This window comes from Aspergillus tanneri, assembly GCF_003426965.1.
Source record: "Aspergillus tanneri strain NIH1004 chromosome Unknown AapTan_6_pilon_pilon_pilon, whole genome shotgun sequence".
In the NCBI taxonomy this organism is placed as follows: Eukaryota; Fungi; Ascomycota; class Eurotiomycetes; order Eurotiales; family Aspergillaceae; genus Aspergillus; species Aspergillus tanneri.
The window spans coordinates 4178692-4197311 of NW_022984633.1; the positions used below are offsets into that span (position 1 = coordinate 4178692).

General features: G+C 44.3%; 3 protein-coding genes across 3 annotated transcripts; 1 reads left to right on the forward strand and 2 right to left on the reverse strand.

Moving 5' to 3' along the window:
- Nucleotides 1-3628: 3628 nt before the first annotated feature.
- Nucleotides 3629-4357, forward strand: ATNIH1004_009366 (uncharacterized protein; the record flags this gene model as incomplete). The annotated part of the gene is made up of 1 exon (XM_033573958.1): nucleotides 3629-4357. The coding sequence occupies one exon, from the start codon at nucleotides 3629-3631 to the stop codon at nucleotides 4355-4357; it is 729 nt and encodes a 242-aa protein (XP_033424510.1).
- Nucleotides 4358-4974: 617 nt separating this feature from the next.
- Nucleotides 4975-5987, reverse strand: ATNIH1004_009367 (uncharacterized protein; the record flags this gene model as incomplete). Its single annotated transcript, XM_033573959.1, has 3 exons — nucleotides 4975-5070; nucleotides 5191-5672; nucleotides 5744-5987. The coding sequence occupies 3 exons, from the start codon at nucleotides 5985-5987 to the stop codon at nucleotides 4975-4977; spliced, it is 822 nt and encodes a 273-aa protein (XP_033424511.1).
- A 2878-nt stretch (nucleotides 5988-8865) lies between these two features.
- Nucleotides 8866-14017, reverse strand: ATNIH1004_009368 (uncharacterized protein; the record flags this gene model as incomplete). The annotated part of the gene is made up of 12 exons (XM_033573960.1): nucleotides 8866-9073; nucleotides 9126-9500; nucleotides 9619-9702; nucleotides 9756-10302; nucleotides 10919-11233; nucleotides 11292-11454; nucleotides 11611-12266; nucleotides 12321-12554; nucleotides 12616-12901; nucleotides 12967-13172; nucleotides 13222-13750; nucleotides 13802-14017. 12 exons carry the CDS (start codon nucleotides 14015-14017, stop codon nucleotides 8866-8868), a joined length of 3819 nt encoding a protein of 1272 aa, XP_033424512.1.
- Between the last annotated feature and the right edge of the window lie 4603 nt (nucleotides 14018-18620).

Below are 18620 nucleotides of genomic sequence, written 5' to 3' on the forward strand. Positions count from 1 at the left end.
CACCTTCCAGAGGAGACATTTCTCCATAGTCTGATGCCTTTGGCGTTCATGCATCTGCTTGCACCACCAAGTTTTGGCTAGCTTCAATTCCGTCAGGACTGCTTTGACCCGCATGGATTAGGACAAGACAGTCGAGCAGTGAGCCAAACACAGCCACAGTCACCATTGGACAAATCAGAATGACTTGATACGTTGAACTACACATACTAGATCAAAGTGCCCAAGGGTTACATGTAGATCTACTAGTTTCTTCTTGATGTGCGCTATGGTCGACGTCACTGCTACCAGAGGTAAACGCTGGTGCGTTAGTCGATCTATGGTTATGACGACACTCCCCATAATTTCATGTCGTGGGTTATGTCAACACATTTTCCAGTAACTATCCCTTTTGGGATTAAAAACAGTCCCACTTCCAGTTTGCCGTGGAGTTGGCGAACTAGTTTATTGGATGTAGGCAGTGGTGCCTGGGTTAAGCAGGTGACCAAGGTTGCACTCATCTCTGAGTGGTCCCCGTTCTAGATTCTAACCCCTTCGGGTTATCCGTAGCTATTGATGTAGACGGTCTGTCGCGCTTTTCGCCATGTACAGTAAAAAGACAGGCTCCTCAATATCACGAGGTGGGCGTTCTGATATGACTCTACATGGAGCATACTGGCTTGACATACTCTTGTTCACTGAATAGCCTGCAATCTTGCCCTTTTTGCAATTCTCGACTAACGCATTCTGTAATGGAAATCAAAATGTTACAAAATAAACAATAAACTATAGATACCATTCGCTACGAAGAGAGTGGGGTTAACATAGATCCCATGAAGGTCCAGTCCACTCCAGAGATTATCCTTTATCCGAGGTGCGTGTTTGTAGGTCTTACAAACAGACTAGGCCATCTTAGGAGCAAGGCCAGGACTCTTAGGATTCCAGGCTACCCCAGGAGCAAGTAAATCATAGAAGTAATTGCCACAAAAGACTGCTAAGAACGACAACAGTCAATAATTCTTTACTGGCAATGTATTATAAAAACATCCCTACCCTTCGGCCGGACATGCCATTGTTTCTTTCTCCCAACCTCGTTTCGTCGGTGCTCTCATACTGTTCAAATTTTTATAAGCCAGTTGGAGTCTGTGAGTACTTATTCTTTCTGTTTATCCTGCATTGTCTGCTAACATAACAACTTATGAGTTTACAGGTCTTCCGAAGATGTCGCTGTCAGTTTCAATTCAATGCCCGAGGCCAGCAAAAAAGGTTGTGTTTTCATCGATCCAGCGGCTCCAGGAAATTTTAGTGCATGAGGGATATTACGAAATATTCTGCTCTCTATTGGCTACTCTATCGGCATCCGATGTGGGCGCACTTCTCGCAGCTGTTCGCATCCGACACATGGCATGGTTTTGGCAGCGATTTCTTCACCCATTGAGAGACATAGATCCCACAATGCGGGCCTTCGATCCTTAGATCCGTGACAAGTGCCAGATACTGCTTCTGGGGCCTGATTCCAGATTATTGAGTCAATGGATTCTAGATCCAGATGCATATTATGCAAAAAGGGGCCGTGATTCTGCTCGACTAGAATTATGGGTTATAGCAATATCGCCTCACTCTCGAAAATATGCTCTGCGAGTTTATAGATATCATGGGACAAGAATATATCTTCAGGCAGTATCCCCACGACGAACTGTGGCCGTTGGATGAAAAGGGAATACCCTTTCGCCTCAACCATAGCCGTGGGGAATCTGTGGATGTGAAGGTATTTGACTTGATGGAGTCCAGTAAGTCACGCTGGTCTTCTGACGAATTTGTTATTCGTCTCAACTTCGCAGGCTTGGAGTTCCTCTTGCCATGGGATATAAGGGGTACTGATTTAACAAGATACTGGAAGGCAATAGATTGCATTCCATTTAGTTTTGCTGCTAATCTATTCCATATCAAAAGCGGAACTCCCTGTTACTTGGACCGGCGTACAAAGGGTGGAAAACTTGTTTTCTCTTCATACCGTGATGAAGATAGTGAATCAGCCGTGTCTATTCCAACTAAGCGGGCGCACTTTCATTAAGTGATTTCATTCCCACTATTCATGTACATGTAACATAGTCATGCGATTGTTTGCGAATGAACTCTGAACTGTAGCAGGTAGACAGGGCCATTAGTTTCTATTTTTAATCTCTCCATCATCCTGCAACTAAGCTGATAGGATCACGTTGCCCTGGTATATCCTACCTACGGTCTTCATCGAGGTCATTGATGTTCTCGCCTGACTATGAGCTGTATTGAGGACAGCTTGCGGATAAATACAGCCTTGGATAATTCGATTGTACTCAGACCAATATTAATCTACGCAGTAAGATGTAGGATATGGGTAAGTCCTCCGAGGGCTGCGTAAAGGCGAGAGTTATGTGGAGTGCATAATCGAATAGTAGGAATAGCTTCTAACGACAAAAGACTTCTTTAATCAATATCCTGTCACTGTATCGTCTCATATTCCATTTCAATATGGATGGAAAATCCCATGTAGTTTAGCTAGTTTTGATCAACCAGACACCCCATGAATGCAGAGGTGGAGTATTGGCTTGCATGCGCATCGCATATCCGGACAGGCTAAGCTTCTCTATGTTAATTTAGGCCCGTATTAGGCAGTAAAATGGTATATAACGATGTGTAACTCAATTACATTGATTGATTCAGATAACTATGTAAAGGAGATGCACTAATACAGTCGGTCACATTGTGGCTGTGCACTTTTTGTTACCCCATTCGTATTATTACGTGTATGATTCAGGGAATTATATACCACCAGAAACATTTGGTGCACCGCACTAATTTTGTCCTGTTGCGGAGTGGCGGTAATGGCTTGCCATACCTCCAATCAATTTTCGAACTTCCTGCTGTCCGTACGGAGTACATCGAACGCTTGTCTGGGCAAATACATCCCCGTTCAGGCTTTGGGGTTTTTTCCTGTCTATCTAACTGGGAGACCAACTCATCGTTCTGTCCATAAACCGTGGCTGGAGTTGTGACATACCACACTCCTGCTGGTTTATCTGGGCTCCCCAACACTCAATGCCGTCACGGAGAGCACATCGCAAGTCGTACCATGGCTGTATAGACTGCAAACAAAGGCGGGTAAAGGTATGTTTAACGATAATACAAGCCCGTTGACATCGTTTCATCTTGATAATTAGACGACTTTGCCGTAGAGGATCATACTGATCTCCCATAGTGTGATGAAATACGACCAACATGCTCCAACTGCTTAAGAAGGAGCAGGCAATGCATATACACCCCGGCTATTCCATATCAACGGGCACATGGTGCTCCGTTTCGTCAGCAGTCAACAATAAGCAGTGCGGCGAGCCTCCAAGCGACTGTGCCAGTCTCAACAGAAAGCAGCAACCTATTACTCCCTACGAGATGTACCAGTTTATATGCTACCGCTCCCGTCCCCACATCTTTGAATCTCCTTGATCTGGAGCTCGTAAATTACTGGAAAGATACCACATATCGAATATTCTGCCGAAACCCGCACGCCCAGTCTATCTGGCAGTCCTGCGTCCCTCAGAAAGCCCTTACGGAACCATTCCTGATGCATGGGATATTAGCGCTCGCTGCCATCCATCTCGCGCAGACAAAGCACATGGACTCAAAGCCAACATATATAGGCGCTGCTGTAACCCACCAGAACCAAGCATTGATCACCTTTCGATCATTGATTGATAACATCAGAGAGTCCAACTCCGTGGCGATATTCGCGTATGCCAGTATTCTTATCGTGTATTCTCTTGCTTTCCCGCAAGCACCCGATTCTCCTGAACCCCGCGTCGCCGTGGACGATCTCTACCAGATAATTGTCTTTGCACACGGTCTACACCAAATCTCCACTAGTGCCGCTGGGTATCTGCAAAACAGCATGTTCAAGCAATTATTCCAGTGGGATGGCTCAGAGCAGAGGCTCACGGATGATGCTTGGCTGTCTTTTGAAGAACTACGCGACTCAGTCTCTTTCATTGGTGCGGAGGATGCACGCCCAAGCTACCTCAAGGCCATTGATTGCATACAGGATAGCCTCGCTGAAGTATCAGGCGGGTTCGACGCGGTCGCTGCCGTCACTAGAATTGCGATTAGGCTGCCGTCCTTGTATGTTACTTTGCTGCACGAGTATGACCCGCTAGCACTCGTCATCTTGAGTTACTATTGTGTTGTCTTGCATCGACTGAGGCATCACTGGTGTGTTGGGGACAGGGGCGCTCGAGCTGCTCGTGCCTTGTGGTTCATTCTCGGTGAGGAATGGAAGCATTTGATGCTTTGGGCGATGCAAGATATCTTGGGACCTGACTTCTTGACTCGAGTGCGTGAGCATGTATGAGATGTTTATCTAGGGTGTTTTTCTCTCTCTTTTGCTTACCTGCCAGAAAGCCGTTCTGTCTATGACCAGTAGTGCACAAGGGAATCTCTGACATGCAAAACTTGAGGGTGAAGAGCATGAATGTACAGTAGATCTGCTAGAACCGCACCTCAACATGAGTTTATTAGTAATTCAGGCATCTTGGCTAGCTTTTACCACTAGAATGCGTTACTGGTGAGGTTTTCTATAAAGTATGCTGGAATATCTCACTATAGGTCTCCTGAGAGATCATGCACTGGGGGGTTGTCTGACAAATTCTCAATCTTGTACATGTTATTATTATCGCACTGAGATATAACGTATATTATACGAAGTGCCAAACATTGTACAAGAATACTGTAACTACATCCTCAACATCTGAGGTCGTCCCCCATGGTGGCAAGGGGAAAGAAAGAAAATCTAATATACAATAAGCAATCTCCACTCAGCGACCCATATTCTTGTTCTCATGGCCATGAGAGACGAAGCAGCTATCGAGAAATTCCCCCAAAGTGGCAGTATAATGTCTCACGGGCAGCACAGCCTCTGCCCTCATGTAGTAGGACGCCTGGGTCAGGTGTTCCCAAGAAATGGAGTCTTCAGTTAAGAACACTCCGAAATTGCTTAACCACGTGCCCAAAAGCAGTCTCCTGAACAGTGTCAACCAATCCATAAGAAAGGTGACCGGCAGCAATCTGACAAGAGCACGCAGGGTTAGGCGCGCAAACAAGATCACCCTATATCAAGAAAAAAAAAAGGGACCCGTCAGCTAATGATAATAAGGGTACCTGCCGAGAAGGATATCTGATGCACACCTCGAGACAATAATCAAGCACTTTGCCACTCCTATCCACTTCTGTTGAGAGCTGAGGGATAGTGCTATTACTAGCGAGGGCAGGCTCTGCAAACATGCCCACAGAGACTCTTTTGTCGGGCTGAGCAGCACCATCCACATTGGACATCTTGCCTGGAATGCGGTATGGGTTTCCAACAAGAATGACTGACGTGACCGACCTCAGAGCTGAAGGACTGAGTTCGGCGAGCACATTAAGCATCAATGTTGCGCCTTGAGAATAGCCAAACAGGGCGTATTTCTGGTCCGGGCAGGAGAGTAGCCCCTCAGTTATGTTGTCAATAACAAAATCCTCTCCGCTGGTTGTATTCTGATCTGGTCCAGCTGGGTATTCCACGGGAAGGCTGACACCACCGGTCATATTGGCCAGGATGTTCTGGATCATGGGATAGAACATGGTTGAAACTCCCTGCGGTTCGGCCGTGCCACGAGCGTCAATCAGTTCTATGCAGGCAAGATTTCTTGCGTCAGCAGAATATCCTTCATTTGTTCCTGGGATGAGGAGAATAACTTACTGTAGCGAGCACAGTGCTTGGCTTCCTCAGGCGGCGTGATGTTTGCATGAGGCAAGGTTAGAAACTGCGACATCCCACAACGACACTCGAGTGGTGCATCGGTGAGGCGATGAGTGATAGCGGCGGCCCCGTCGCTTGTGTCCGGCAGCACGTTGTCGGCAGCTTTGTCAGAAGAGCCAACACAAGCCAGAGAAGCGGTAGCTGAGAAAAGGGCAAGAGCCACGATGGGCAGTGAGCGGACCATATTGACGATTATATACTGATGAAAGTAATGGTTCTACTTCCTAGCATGGGAGTATACGGTATTTACAGTCAAGTTTTCCCTTTTTCTACATATACTTCTAGTCGTCCGGAAGTTGATACCTCGTACACTAACCTCGTATACTAACCTCGTACACTAACCCAATTCGTCCATCTTCCGTCGGCGGGCCCATGGGCGGGGTAACGTATTTCACATACGAGCCGCCACCACAAACGAGCCGCCACTTGCGCTCTAATTCCTGCCTATGGGCTAAATACTAGAGTCTTTATCAACCAAATACTTGCATTTCTGATTAAAAACTAATTACTAAGTGGATTAGGACATCTAAGCCTAGTATGTCCCCGAATATGACAATTAGAACACTGCCGGGGGAGGGGGTCTCGTACGCGTGACCCAAATGCAGAAAGCGCAGGCTCTATAGGCAACGCATCTTGGCTTTCATCAACCTGATTCTCGCGCTGGAATCGCTCTGAGCCCTCCTGAAGCGATAAACCTTCTGCAATAGCTAGCTGTCTAGCAGAATTTCTGCGTTTTTGACCTTGCCATTTATTATCAACGCGATATTTGCGGATTTCTTCACGAGAAAGGATAAGCTTATTAAGAGTTAATTTATGACCTTTAATAATCTTGTCCAATCGCGCTTCTAGCAAAGGAAAAGGGCTTTGAGCGCGTTCCCTGAGCAGCTTTTTTGCTGCAGATACTTGCTTCTCCAGCTGCCTAGTCGTATAAGGCGTTTTAGCGCTGAATCGGTTGATCGACTGCCTAGTGTAGGGGTCTTTAGTTAGATATCTAACTTGCTAAGCACCCTATCTGGTTCGAATGGAACTAGGCAAGTTCCTGAAAAACTATTCTGGATGTTTTCTGCTATAAAAGCACTTTGGCGAGCCTGTGGAAAGATCTTTAGAAAATTAAGCCTATCGATATAGCTGATTCCTAGATGTATTTTCTGCTTTACTAAATCGCCGTACGCGCCTTTTAGAGACCGAAAACAGCCTACATCTAAAGGCTGGGGATTGTTGGAAGAATGCGCAGGCATATAGATAGGAATAATATTATTCTCGCTGTATATTTGATCGAATTGAGGCGTAAGATGGCTACCATGGCCGTCTAAAACAAAGAAGGCGATATCTTCCAGTCGTACGGCTAGTAGTAGTAGGAATAAAGAGATTTTTAAGCTAGCGAAGGCCTATCTTATTGGTAGTCCATCTATTAGGACTAACTTCAATCCTGCTATCACGTGGGAGATCGGAATCTTGATACTAGCCCTCTATATGGACCTTCCCTTTGAAGATAATGCATGGAGGAAGCACCTAGCCAGTAGAGTTGATACACTCGATTGAAGTAACCTATTCCTGATTTCCTGGCTGTACAAGACACGCTTTGCCATAGTAGTCAGCTCTAGTAATAACTCGAGCAGAGGCTACTAGGCCCATAGCGAAGCCAGTCTTATCGAAATTAGAGATATCTTTTTACGCGATCCTATGCTGTATTATAGTAATTTGTATTTCCCCTTTCCGTTTTAGTGCTCACCCCTCGCCGCTTTTTGCTCACTGAACAGAACTGAGCACGCCCGGAGCGGCCTGAGCTGATCACTGAGCAGGGGCTGAGCAGAGGGGTGAGTAGCCTGAGTGATGGCACTAGGTACTTCTTGTTTATCACAGATAACTGCACCCAATATACGTAGAGCGCGCGTTTCGAGAAAGAGTCACCAGCTCCTTAAAGTCTTCAAATCACTTGTTAAACTTATCCAAAATACCTACGACATCACTATTCAATGCTGTTGTCTTGACGATGAATTCGAGAATGGACATGTTGGTAGAGGGTGGGAGGCTCATTCCATCGCCCGAGAAGCCATCGAACACCGGTATGCAGTCGCAAGTGCCAATCATCTCTGGGCAGGCCTCAAAGGTTGTTTTCTAAGGAAGGCACCGAGCTCTTGCGTATCTCCAGAATTCCCAAATGTCTTGGGCTGGAACCGGTACAACATGCTCTCTTGTTGAAGAATAGAGCAGTAGAGTGTGCTCTACGCAAGAAGGGCGTGTAAATTCCGTACGAAGTCGTAAGAGGTACCAAGCCCCCCACAAGGGAGCGTATGGAGCAGCGTACATATGTTACGTATCATCAAGACCTTAGAAACAGGGGCAGAGATGACAAAATTACATAGCCCTCGAATGACGGCCATGAAACTTGATTAAATTGGCTGTCTAATCGAAAACTTCAAGCGTGGAGAGGAGGAGGGTGCGGGAACGTAAACATCAGACAAGTTAGATATAAGCAATGCAAACAGACCACGTGGTGCATTCATCACACTCGTGGCCGGTTAGCCAATTTTGTCGGATTTAGAGTGAGGCGATATATCACATTGACTCTCCAGAAAAGCAAAAGGCCTATCGGACTGGTGTTGCCAGAGTCGAGGACGATGAAGGATTAGAGGATCCCCGTGATGCACGATACTTGGAAGACAGAGTTCCTACCCCGAGTATTGATGTTCCAGATCACCTCATCTCGGAAGACGAAAAACGAGACATCTGGTGATCCTGACAGTAACTCTCGTAATTCACAGGACCCAAGGTCCTTGTTAGGGTTTTGTCCTGCGGATAAAAGAGATTTAGAAATCACAAATTCAACATTACAAGATGAGTAAGACGGTGAATTTATCTTATTCTAATTTTTTTTTTTTTTTTTTTAACTCTTGAACGAGTTACGATACGGATTTACGCTCGCCTGACAGACACATCCTAGATACAATATTGAGTGTACAACTCAGGTTCAATTTTTATAGAGCACGTTTCAGATTTCACGATTTCACGTCCACTTAGCTGCTGAGTATCATAAACAGTAGAATAAAGACTGACTCTCGCTACTGAAATATTTGAGAAAACCTCGAGTTTGGGTCACTAATAAGCGAACTAGGAGCCTCAAACTCAACAACCCGACCACTTTCAATAACAATCACTTTCTCACACTCCATGAGGCGGTCTAAGTTATGCGAAACAATAATGACTGTACGACCCATGAGGCACTCATTGATAACACTCTGGATCAAAACATCTGTCTCGCTGTCGAGGCTACATACTGTTAGTTACCAAAGAATTCACACGGCCTACGCGGAAAACTTACTTGCTAGAAATTTCGTCCATAACAACAATTCTTCCTTGTTGAACTAGCACCCGTGCCAGAGACAAGAGCTGCAGCTGTCCAGTTGACAAATGAATGTCGTTCATATCGGTGTCCAGTCCAGCTTTTGTAGAAATGTTCTCCCATAAACATACCTTTCTCAGGATATCTGTCAGCTGACAGTTGGGGAGTTTATCCCACGGATCCATGTTATTTCGTATAGTACCAGGGATAATGAACGGCTCCTGGGGTATATTCAAAATATTGCTTCTGATGTGCTGGTGTGGAACATACTTGATCTCGATACCGTCAATCAAAATCGAGCCGTGGTCAACATCTAGAATACGAGTTAAAGTGGCCAGGAGCGAGCTTTTCCCACTATATGAACAACTTTAGCTTAACGATCCTCTTAAGTGCCTATAAGCTGTATTGATGGCGTTTGTGGTGTGGGTATTGGGGGAATGGGAGGAAGGAGTGGCAAATATATTATACTAACCTGCCCGTCCGACCGCAGACACCAATCTTCTGGCCGCTTGTGATTAGGAGATCAATATCCACGAGGACGGCGCTGGCACTACCTCTTATACTGGTTAGGAGCATATTCATAAAACAAGTCATGATACAAAAGCTTACTTATAAGACGCAGAGACATTTTTGAACTCTATTTGACCACCAGAAGGCCAGTTCTCCGGTAGATGACTTTCCTCTTCAGAGTTGGACTCAGCAGAAGTATTGGCTGTAAAAGACTTGATTCGGGAGAGTGCCTGTATAGCTGTCTCCAGATCTGTCCAGCTTGTAACTAGCTCAGCAAGCTCTAGGGAAAAGCTGATGACGCTGTTGAGAGCAACTCCAAGGAAACCAGCCGTTGGGCTTCCTCTTATTCCAATGGTAATGCCGACAAGGACTATCACCATTGCCGCGACAAACAAACCTAGAACCAGTCCCAGCCAATCCTGAATGCAATATAATAGATAGAAAGGTCTCTGTGAAGCGTCGAGTAGCTTGATCAGGCGAGTCTCGAAACTCTTTCCTAAACCATAGCTTTGTATCGTAGTCTTGCCAGTAATAGTATCCATAAAATGAGAGATTAGAGGAGCTTTAGCCTCAATGTCAAGGTTACGGAGCTGGCGTGAAGTCCTTAAGTAGAACCTTTGAACCAAGTAAAGCATGGCAGCAAAAACTGGAACAGTGGTAGCAAGAAATCGCGAAGAAACACAAACAAATGCTGTTTGGATAACGCAGCTGCACATATTGAATATTGTCAAGAAAGATGCTGTCGGCAGGTCGGTATCGATTATTCCTAAATCTTGGCTAAATCTTATTCGTAGATTCATGCTGATCAGCAAGCGTCCACGACATTTTAAACTTTAAAATCGAACCTGTTCACAATATTTCCAATGTCCTGATTGGCAATAAATGATACCGGCGCTCTGATTAATATGCATTAGCGGCTTTCAAGTAGAACATATGTAAAGTGTTGTTGCCTTACTGCATAGTTGTATGCAATAGTTCACGATGCAGTAGTCGAGCTGACTTCGGCACAATCGTCATCATCATGTTCCTAGATAATTAGGAGAAAGATTCACAGCATGAAACAACAAGACCATTTAACTTACAGCCCACCAAGAAATAAGCACAGTGCTGCGAATACCCCAAATCCAACATAAACGCCTAGATAAACATTTGTTCCAAGGCCTGTGTTCGACTCATTTGCCTTGGTCCACAATGCTATCCAAATTTCTAATAAAGACTCAATAAAGATCGATGTGACTTTTCAGTTGGGTAAAATGGCTTACGAGGAAGATACATCCCAACAACGGCCCCTATACAGTACAGTATGAAGAGAGTAACATTTGTTCTTCCGGCTTTCGAGATGTAATAGCGGTAAATTTGTGCGTCACTTTGGCGGCTGCCGTCATTTTTTGGTTTCTGTTGGATGATATCTTGATGGTTTTCTTCGGAGAACCTTTCGAGGAAGTTGTTTTTGTCAATACTTCCCAAGTGATGGCCTCCAGATTCTTCGGGAGGGCTTGTTCGCGATCTCTCTGTGTTTTGTGAAGGCTGCGTATTGTGGCCAAGGTCGATAATTGTATCAACATCGCAGGAAAAGCCTTTCATTCTTGTTAATGTAAGTGAAGCAAGTGTTACAAAGGAACTGTTAAAACTTACGTCCGGTAACAGTCAGAATAACTGTTTTTTGGGTTCTGCGAAGTAGTCCCCTAGGTCCCAACAGACCTCTTGTAATTCTTTCGGTTGTCTGGGGATCCAAGCCACTGAAGACATCATCTAAGATTAAAATGTCCATCTTTGAGTAGACAGCTCTCGCTAGGGCCTGCTATTTTGTTAGACATACAAGTATCACATAGAGCTGCAGTGAGGGCTTTACTAAGCGTTTTCTTTGACCCCCACTCAGACGTGTCCCTTCACTTCCAATAATTGACTGGTCGCCTATGCACATCCTTTCAATATCCATTTTAAGACAGCATACGTCTATTACTGTCTCGTACCAGCCGGCTTCAAAATCCGATCCTGCTAAAATATTGTCCCGTATTGTTTGATTCAAGAGCCATGGGTTTTGGCTACAATAAGCAGCGTGTTTGAAGGTGGTGAAAAGTGTGCCCGAAAATACTAATGCCTGACCTAGGATTGCACTAACCAGCGTTGATTTCCCTGATCCAACACTACCAGTGATGACAGCGATCTGGGACTTCATGATATTGAAGGTAAGATCTTTGATAACCGGGTCATGGCCGGACCAACCAATATTCACACTATGCGCATATATTAGTGGCATATCACTCAAAGTCCCGCCTCCTGGTTGATTGATTAGGGAACGGTTGTGGCTGTTTTCAAGCAGGATGCCACTATCAAGATTGACAGACGAACTCTCCAGGACTTGTTTGTCTGCATGGTTATCCTGGGAGTCGCCGGCAATATGTTGTTTGAATTTGTCCACGCAATTCGCAGCAGATACTATCTCGACAAGTGCTTGTATTGTCACGCTTGTCGATTGAGCAAGCAATTCGAATATAGCGAGGGAAGTGAAAGCCTTCTTAGAGTCAAAAGTCCTTCCTTCTCTGACGCTAGGTGTTAATACATATATCCCAAAGCCAACTATAGGAGCTGCAATAATGGAAAGGTTGGCTGATTAACCCTTAGCGCATGCCGAGCCTTACAAAGGGTTGAAAATTGGCTCACCTAAGATTACCATCCCTACAACACATTCTCGAAATGTCTTGGATATATCAACTTCAGCATCGCGGAAATTTAAGATCCGAGAAGATAGAATATTGGAATAGCCTGCTAGCTTAATAGACTTAAACTGCGTAAGCATGCTTGTTGTCATGTTGATTCTTCGTTCGCTAGCGTCTACCCAGAGGATCTGTCGCCGGCCAGCAGTGACAGCCACAAAACAACCTGCTCCAATGCATACTGTACAGTATTTAGTCAAGGAACCAGCGCTTGGGTAGTAAGATAGAGAGTCATAACGTACAAATAGCAATAAGTACTGACCCAAGTACTGCTAGGTGAATTTGTTTCTCGAGCAACCAGATTGCCAGGGCAATTTCGATTTGTCCGGCCCACGTCTGATGGATTCGCTGCATGGAGTATACAACCTTTTCCATACCAATACTCACGAGTGTCACAGGTCCTGAAGGGGAAGTAGAAGTTTCCATAGTATCAGTATCAATAATGTGGCGATATAATAGCGTGGTAAGGTCCCCCCGAACCATAGCAATCAATCGGTGAGTTTGGTACTTATACCCTGCTTGACAGACCTATTTCATCAGAAGAGGAACCTTAAAAGAAAATCTGAGAGGCCTACTGCAATTGAAATATATACCGCTGCATAAGCAATAAGCAGCCATGTACCTCGAGCAGACGATTTTTCAGACCCTGCGCTGACATAGTCAAGCAAACTTTCCACTAGGAATGGTTGTGTGAACTTCAACGCAATCAGGAAAAGTCGTAGCAAAGCACCCGCGGTGAACGTATCCCAATGCTGTATCAAGACCATGGTAAATAAGGATTGCATTTTCCATTCCTTTGCTGGAATATAGTCAGTTTCCGTCTTACGGCCAAGTCATTTTCAACTGACCGCAAACCAACTTGTCTACAATTTTCGCTAGAAGAGTTTCCGCCTTCATACTCTCTCTCAAGTCAAATAGATTGTTCAACGATAGTCTTTCCTTATAACCAATCAACAACAACGAATTCAACCAGCTGAGGAAGAGAAGGCTAAAAAGCCCGTTAGTCATTTCAGGCGGTGAATCTCGAAAGGGTTCCTTCAAGGCATGTTGTTTGCTCCATGATTCAAGTATCAGAACCAATAGTCGCAATATAAGTGCTGTCGTGAAAACTATGGCAACAATTTTCGCATTGTAGATAGTCCAAAGTGTTCGTGCACGAATGATATCCAAAAGACAAATAAAGGAGAGGTAGGCGCATAGAAAATAAGAAGGGCATACTGTTCTCGTATGTTCGAGCTCCGACAGGTAGATAAAAACCGAAGTCAATAGAAAATATAGAATGGCAGTCACTAAAGATGCACGGGTCTTGGGTGTTGCGTTTATTGCAATTACGCAAATGTGAATGAGATCAAGAGCTGCAAGTAAGCTCATCGCACCCTACAGCTTAATGAATTTAGCAGGTGCAATAGACTATCATTAGACACTTACAAGTTTAAGTGCAGACAAAAATGTCCTTTCAGTCTTAGACTTTAGGCGAAATAAACTTGTAATTCTGGCTAGTGTGGCCAGAAGCGCACAACTCGCAGGAATGACTGCCATCACGACCTCCTCAAAAAGGAGGGTGAAGCTGAGGTTACCGCAAGCACCGTTGACCACAAATGGACCCCAAGCGTCCATATCCTGCATAGAGCATACAACATCCATAGCAATGAGCCGAGACGTGGTTCGTCAATAGCAAATCTCTCTAAGGTGGGTGTTGTGCAATAGCTTAAAATTTTAGCGTTTCGAAAAGCAAGAGCCAGATTTGGCGGTCAGATGATCATTAAATAATACACAAATATTTACGTGTACTTTATAAAGAGGGGCTCAAATACTAATAGGCTTGTGTGCATGTAATAGGCTCATTCTAGCTAGGATAGTACGACAGGGGTAAAATCACACGTGACCCCAGGGACTCAGCTTTTTATTCTCTGTCCTGCCGGTATCTTAACCATTAGTATATTCTCTTGCTAGCTTCTATTCTCTGTGCTATTCTCTCCGCGTTCTTCAAGTTGTGCCCGTTATTCAAGCATACTCTCACAGCGTGTGCGCGTTAGAGTCTAATATCTTGGATTTATGGATCATGAGTATATACCTTGTTTTGAATTTTCTCAATTGAGATTCTATTAAACAACTGCTATTTTCATATCGAACAAACATAGATCAACATTCAATACTTATATTAATGCGAAAGATGACTAGACCTCTAAAAACTGGCTTACGCCTTGGGAGAACACAAGATACTTAAATGAACTTGTAGTGCTAAAGTTTGCTTATGTTTGCTTATGTTTTATATGTTTGATTGTATCTTTAAAGCCTCGTGGATCGCAGGCGGTAGTATAAGCAATAATAGAGTCCATTCCCGCTCAAAAGCCGCACTCGAAGCTTTCCTTGAGAGTTAAGTATAGCATGTCATCTGCACTAGCCAAGATATTGTGTTTTCAAGCTAGGGATGATGCAATGTAATAATGCATCTATTTGCACATATTTATACAGAAGTGATAGACCCTTCATGATGACCTACCATATGCAAATACGTGGCTTACGTTCTTTTCGAATATTCTTTGAATTCTTTACTTTGGGCGAGAGGTTTTTATTTCACTTTGGATATCCATTTCTGATCCTTTGTTACTACGGATTTCAGGAACAGCCAGCTTTAATTAAGCATCCAAAATGGCATTTCATATCAAATTCCTTCTCGAAAAAAAAAGATCCGAAAATCTGTCTCGGCGATTGTTGATCATTTATCTCTGACGACTCTAACGATTATTTTGCTTCCCCTTCTAAGAAGAATGATACCTCTTAACAGTGAACGCAGAGGTATTTCCACTAATTCTTCAACTCTTTCCCCTCCTTTTCCCTAGATTTTCGCATGGGTGGTCTATCAGGTGTTTCACCATCACTTAGCAAAATATCCAGGGCCATTTAAATACTTCCAAACTTTTTAATGCAAGGGCACCATACCACGCATATCATAAAAGTGTACACGGCGATATATTGCAATGCCAACGAAAACATGGTATTGATCACCTCTCCTAGATTTGGCGATGTTAGTGTTAATCTAAGTGTTCATTAGGTGACGTTATTTGTTATATGTCTGTACAGTGCAAGCTAAGAGAGGTGTGTCATCGCTATGCATTTTTCCTCATCGCAAAACTGCTTTCACGAGCGAGACTCATGTTCCTATCTCTGATCTTGGATTTTGGCCTAGATATATATTCTCTTACAAAATTGTTCTAGAAAATACCGAGATTCATGCCCAACGCATGAGTATACTCAGCCCATTTTTCACGGCGGCGTCGCTTGACAAGTTTGAGTTTCGCATGTTAGAACATATTTCGGGCTCTCTTACAGATCTAAATTTGTCAGATATTGGACACAATAATCTGGCAAGATCACTTCTCCGTAGGAGCACCATAATGTATTTCAGGCTGGTCTACCTACTGTTATATTTGTATTTGATCAAGAGATCAAAAAGGATTCTTTGAAGAGGCACATGAAAACTTTGAAAACTCGAGAGCACGGGGCGCATGCTGCAACGATACTAGTATTTCTTGCTTACGTGGGCTTGGAAGCTATTTGAGAATATACTTACACCAATTACACCGAGAGGTAGATTGAGTACAACATTACTTCACTACCCTACACATACAAGAGTCCAGGGAGAAATAGAGTAGAGATATACATTCAACTCTACTTCAAAAGAACTCGTCCTGAATGGTAAATCGCTCAGTCGGATGGAGATTTGGGCTGAATGTGGTGTGCTTGTTCAAGCTGGTATGAGACTACACTAACATGCAAATGTACTTTATAACCTCGGCTAACTGGCACGTTATGCGCAAAATAGGGTTTGAAACTGTGTCTGGAACCCTGAGTGCCATTTTATTCTATTTAAGCCGAAACTGATTTGCCTATATCCAGCTTGCAGAAGAGATTAAAGAAGCTTTTCATGCATTCGAAGAGATCCGAACAGGCCCATGTCTCATGAACTGCCACTTTTTGACCGCCTACGTTAACGAAACTTTGAGAATCTCCCCACAAGCTCCATAGCGCTTCTGCGAGAAGTAGGTTAGGGAGGAGCTATGGTAGAAGGCCAGTTTATCCCCGCCGGCTATCGCGTTGCGACATCAGACTACGCTATACATCATAACCGGGCTACTTCCACCGGCCACATTGTTTTCTTCCTGAACGTTGGATAAGCATCTCGGATCGTAAACAAACTTTCCTGGCAGAAATTTCTGCGCTTGTTCTATTTTCCATGGGTTCTCCCTCTACTATATGCGCCTTTACGAATAAACTTGATCCTTTCCTTGCTTCAGGAAACCAACTGATCTCGTACGCGGGTGGTTACCTTTTAAATGTCAAATTAGCCCCTGCTGCATGCAATATTTTATACCGATTTAGATTGGGGTGGTCCTTATTATAATTATTGGTCAGTATCAGATTATATAGCTGTATTTAATGCAGCCTGGGAAACTTAGTTGCTGTCGCCTACTTAATAAGATAGAGATCGACTCTGTGCCTTTAAAGCCCATTGCCTCCATGTTGATAATAAACGATCTTATTAGTTCTGCAGTTATCATTAGGTGCTTAAAATATATTAATATTTGATATCACTATACACGCGAGCTTCCTGCGGACAGCCTTAATAAATTGCTTCGGTCGGAAGTATTTACAGTTTTCCTGCGCGGTATAGTTTAGATTAGCTTTCGGCTTTTGCTCTTGATGCGATTCTGTATGTAATAGCACTGGTGAGCAGCTCGGCTAAGAGGGGGTTAGAGACCTACCGTATTCGGTATGGTCACGTGGCATTATTAGTCACCCATCTAGATGAGTTAGTCAGCTCGCCCAAGCCCGTGAGATTCGTGCCTCGCGAACACGACTAGAAGTCCTGACAGGAGATATGCTTTGCATTTACCAGGCCTATATAGGATTTATACTAACTAAAGACAGATCCAATTTGCTACACATTATACTGGTCAACCTAAATTCGTTAAAATACTAATGTTTTTTAAAAAATTAAATAGTGATGTCGCGGCATGAGACTGGATCAACAACTGGATTGCATTGTGACGGAGACATCATTTGAAGAACTAGAAACAGAGCGACACGAGGTTGGAGCTACAGTATAGCATATATCGACAGGCGGTAGGGGAGGCAGAGAACCCAAGTCCTGATACTTAGTAATAAATTGTCGACGGGAAAATACGGGTTCCGCAACATTTTCGGGATACTTAAAATAGATATATAGCTTCTTTATAATATATATTTTATTACTCCAAAAGATCTCTTATAATATTTAATAGATGTGGTCATATAGCTTTATTATTTGGGGGCCGTGGCCTCGAGAAATTGGGCGTTTGGTGGTGATCAAACGGCACAGAACATTTAACCTTGATATCTTACGCAATCTCAGTGGCTCACACCGTATCTGTCTCAGAAGGCATGGAAAGACAACGTCAGAGGCAGAGTTTGCAAGGCAACGGATGGACTATGAATAATTATCATAGGGCATGTGTCAGCCGCCACTAAACGGGACCCAGATAAGAAGTGGAGGGATCCACTCTAACACCATTGCTTGTTCCAGAAGAAATATGCCGATCCACAAATTTTTTCCTTTTTGCTCATCCTCTCACCGTGACTTGATATGGACAGTGGCTAAGCCAGAAGGATGTCGGGTTCCACCTGGATTGACCTGGATGTGCACTGGACCCTCAATTTTTGGAATGGCGGCCTTCAACCATGCAACAGTCTAGATAAGCCCACATCACCCTGTTCTTAATATAACCGGCTTTGGATCGGGCTGCGGTGTATGGCCCCGCCCTAATGATTCAGTGCGAAACTCACTGTCACACTCTGGTACACCCATAGCGTACTTCCCGTCACTCGGATCGGTTCGGGAATGGGGTGGATGGCAAAAAACTTTCATAGTTGCGGCCACTTGGGTGCTGGCTGCTGCGGCTTCATACCATATGAGGTCTCTCAGTCATGGGTATCTGCACCCGATTGATGAGGAACGAACGAGGCTCTTGGGCTACAGCCTCTCGAGGTCGACGAACCGAATCAAGGCCACAGCGGTGGATAAGTAACATACGGTATCTGACCGAGAGGCACTGCTACCCCACCGCGGGTGAAGAAATTCAGTGGATGGTTCCATGTCATCTAGTTGAAGGAGTGAATCTGTAGCTGTCACAGCAGTAGGAGGAGCAGCAGTAGTCCATTTTTCACCCCCAGCCTTCCCGGCCTTATAGCATTTTCCCTGTAACTC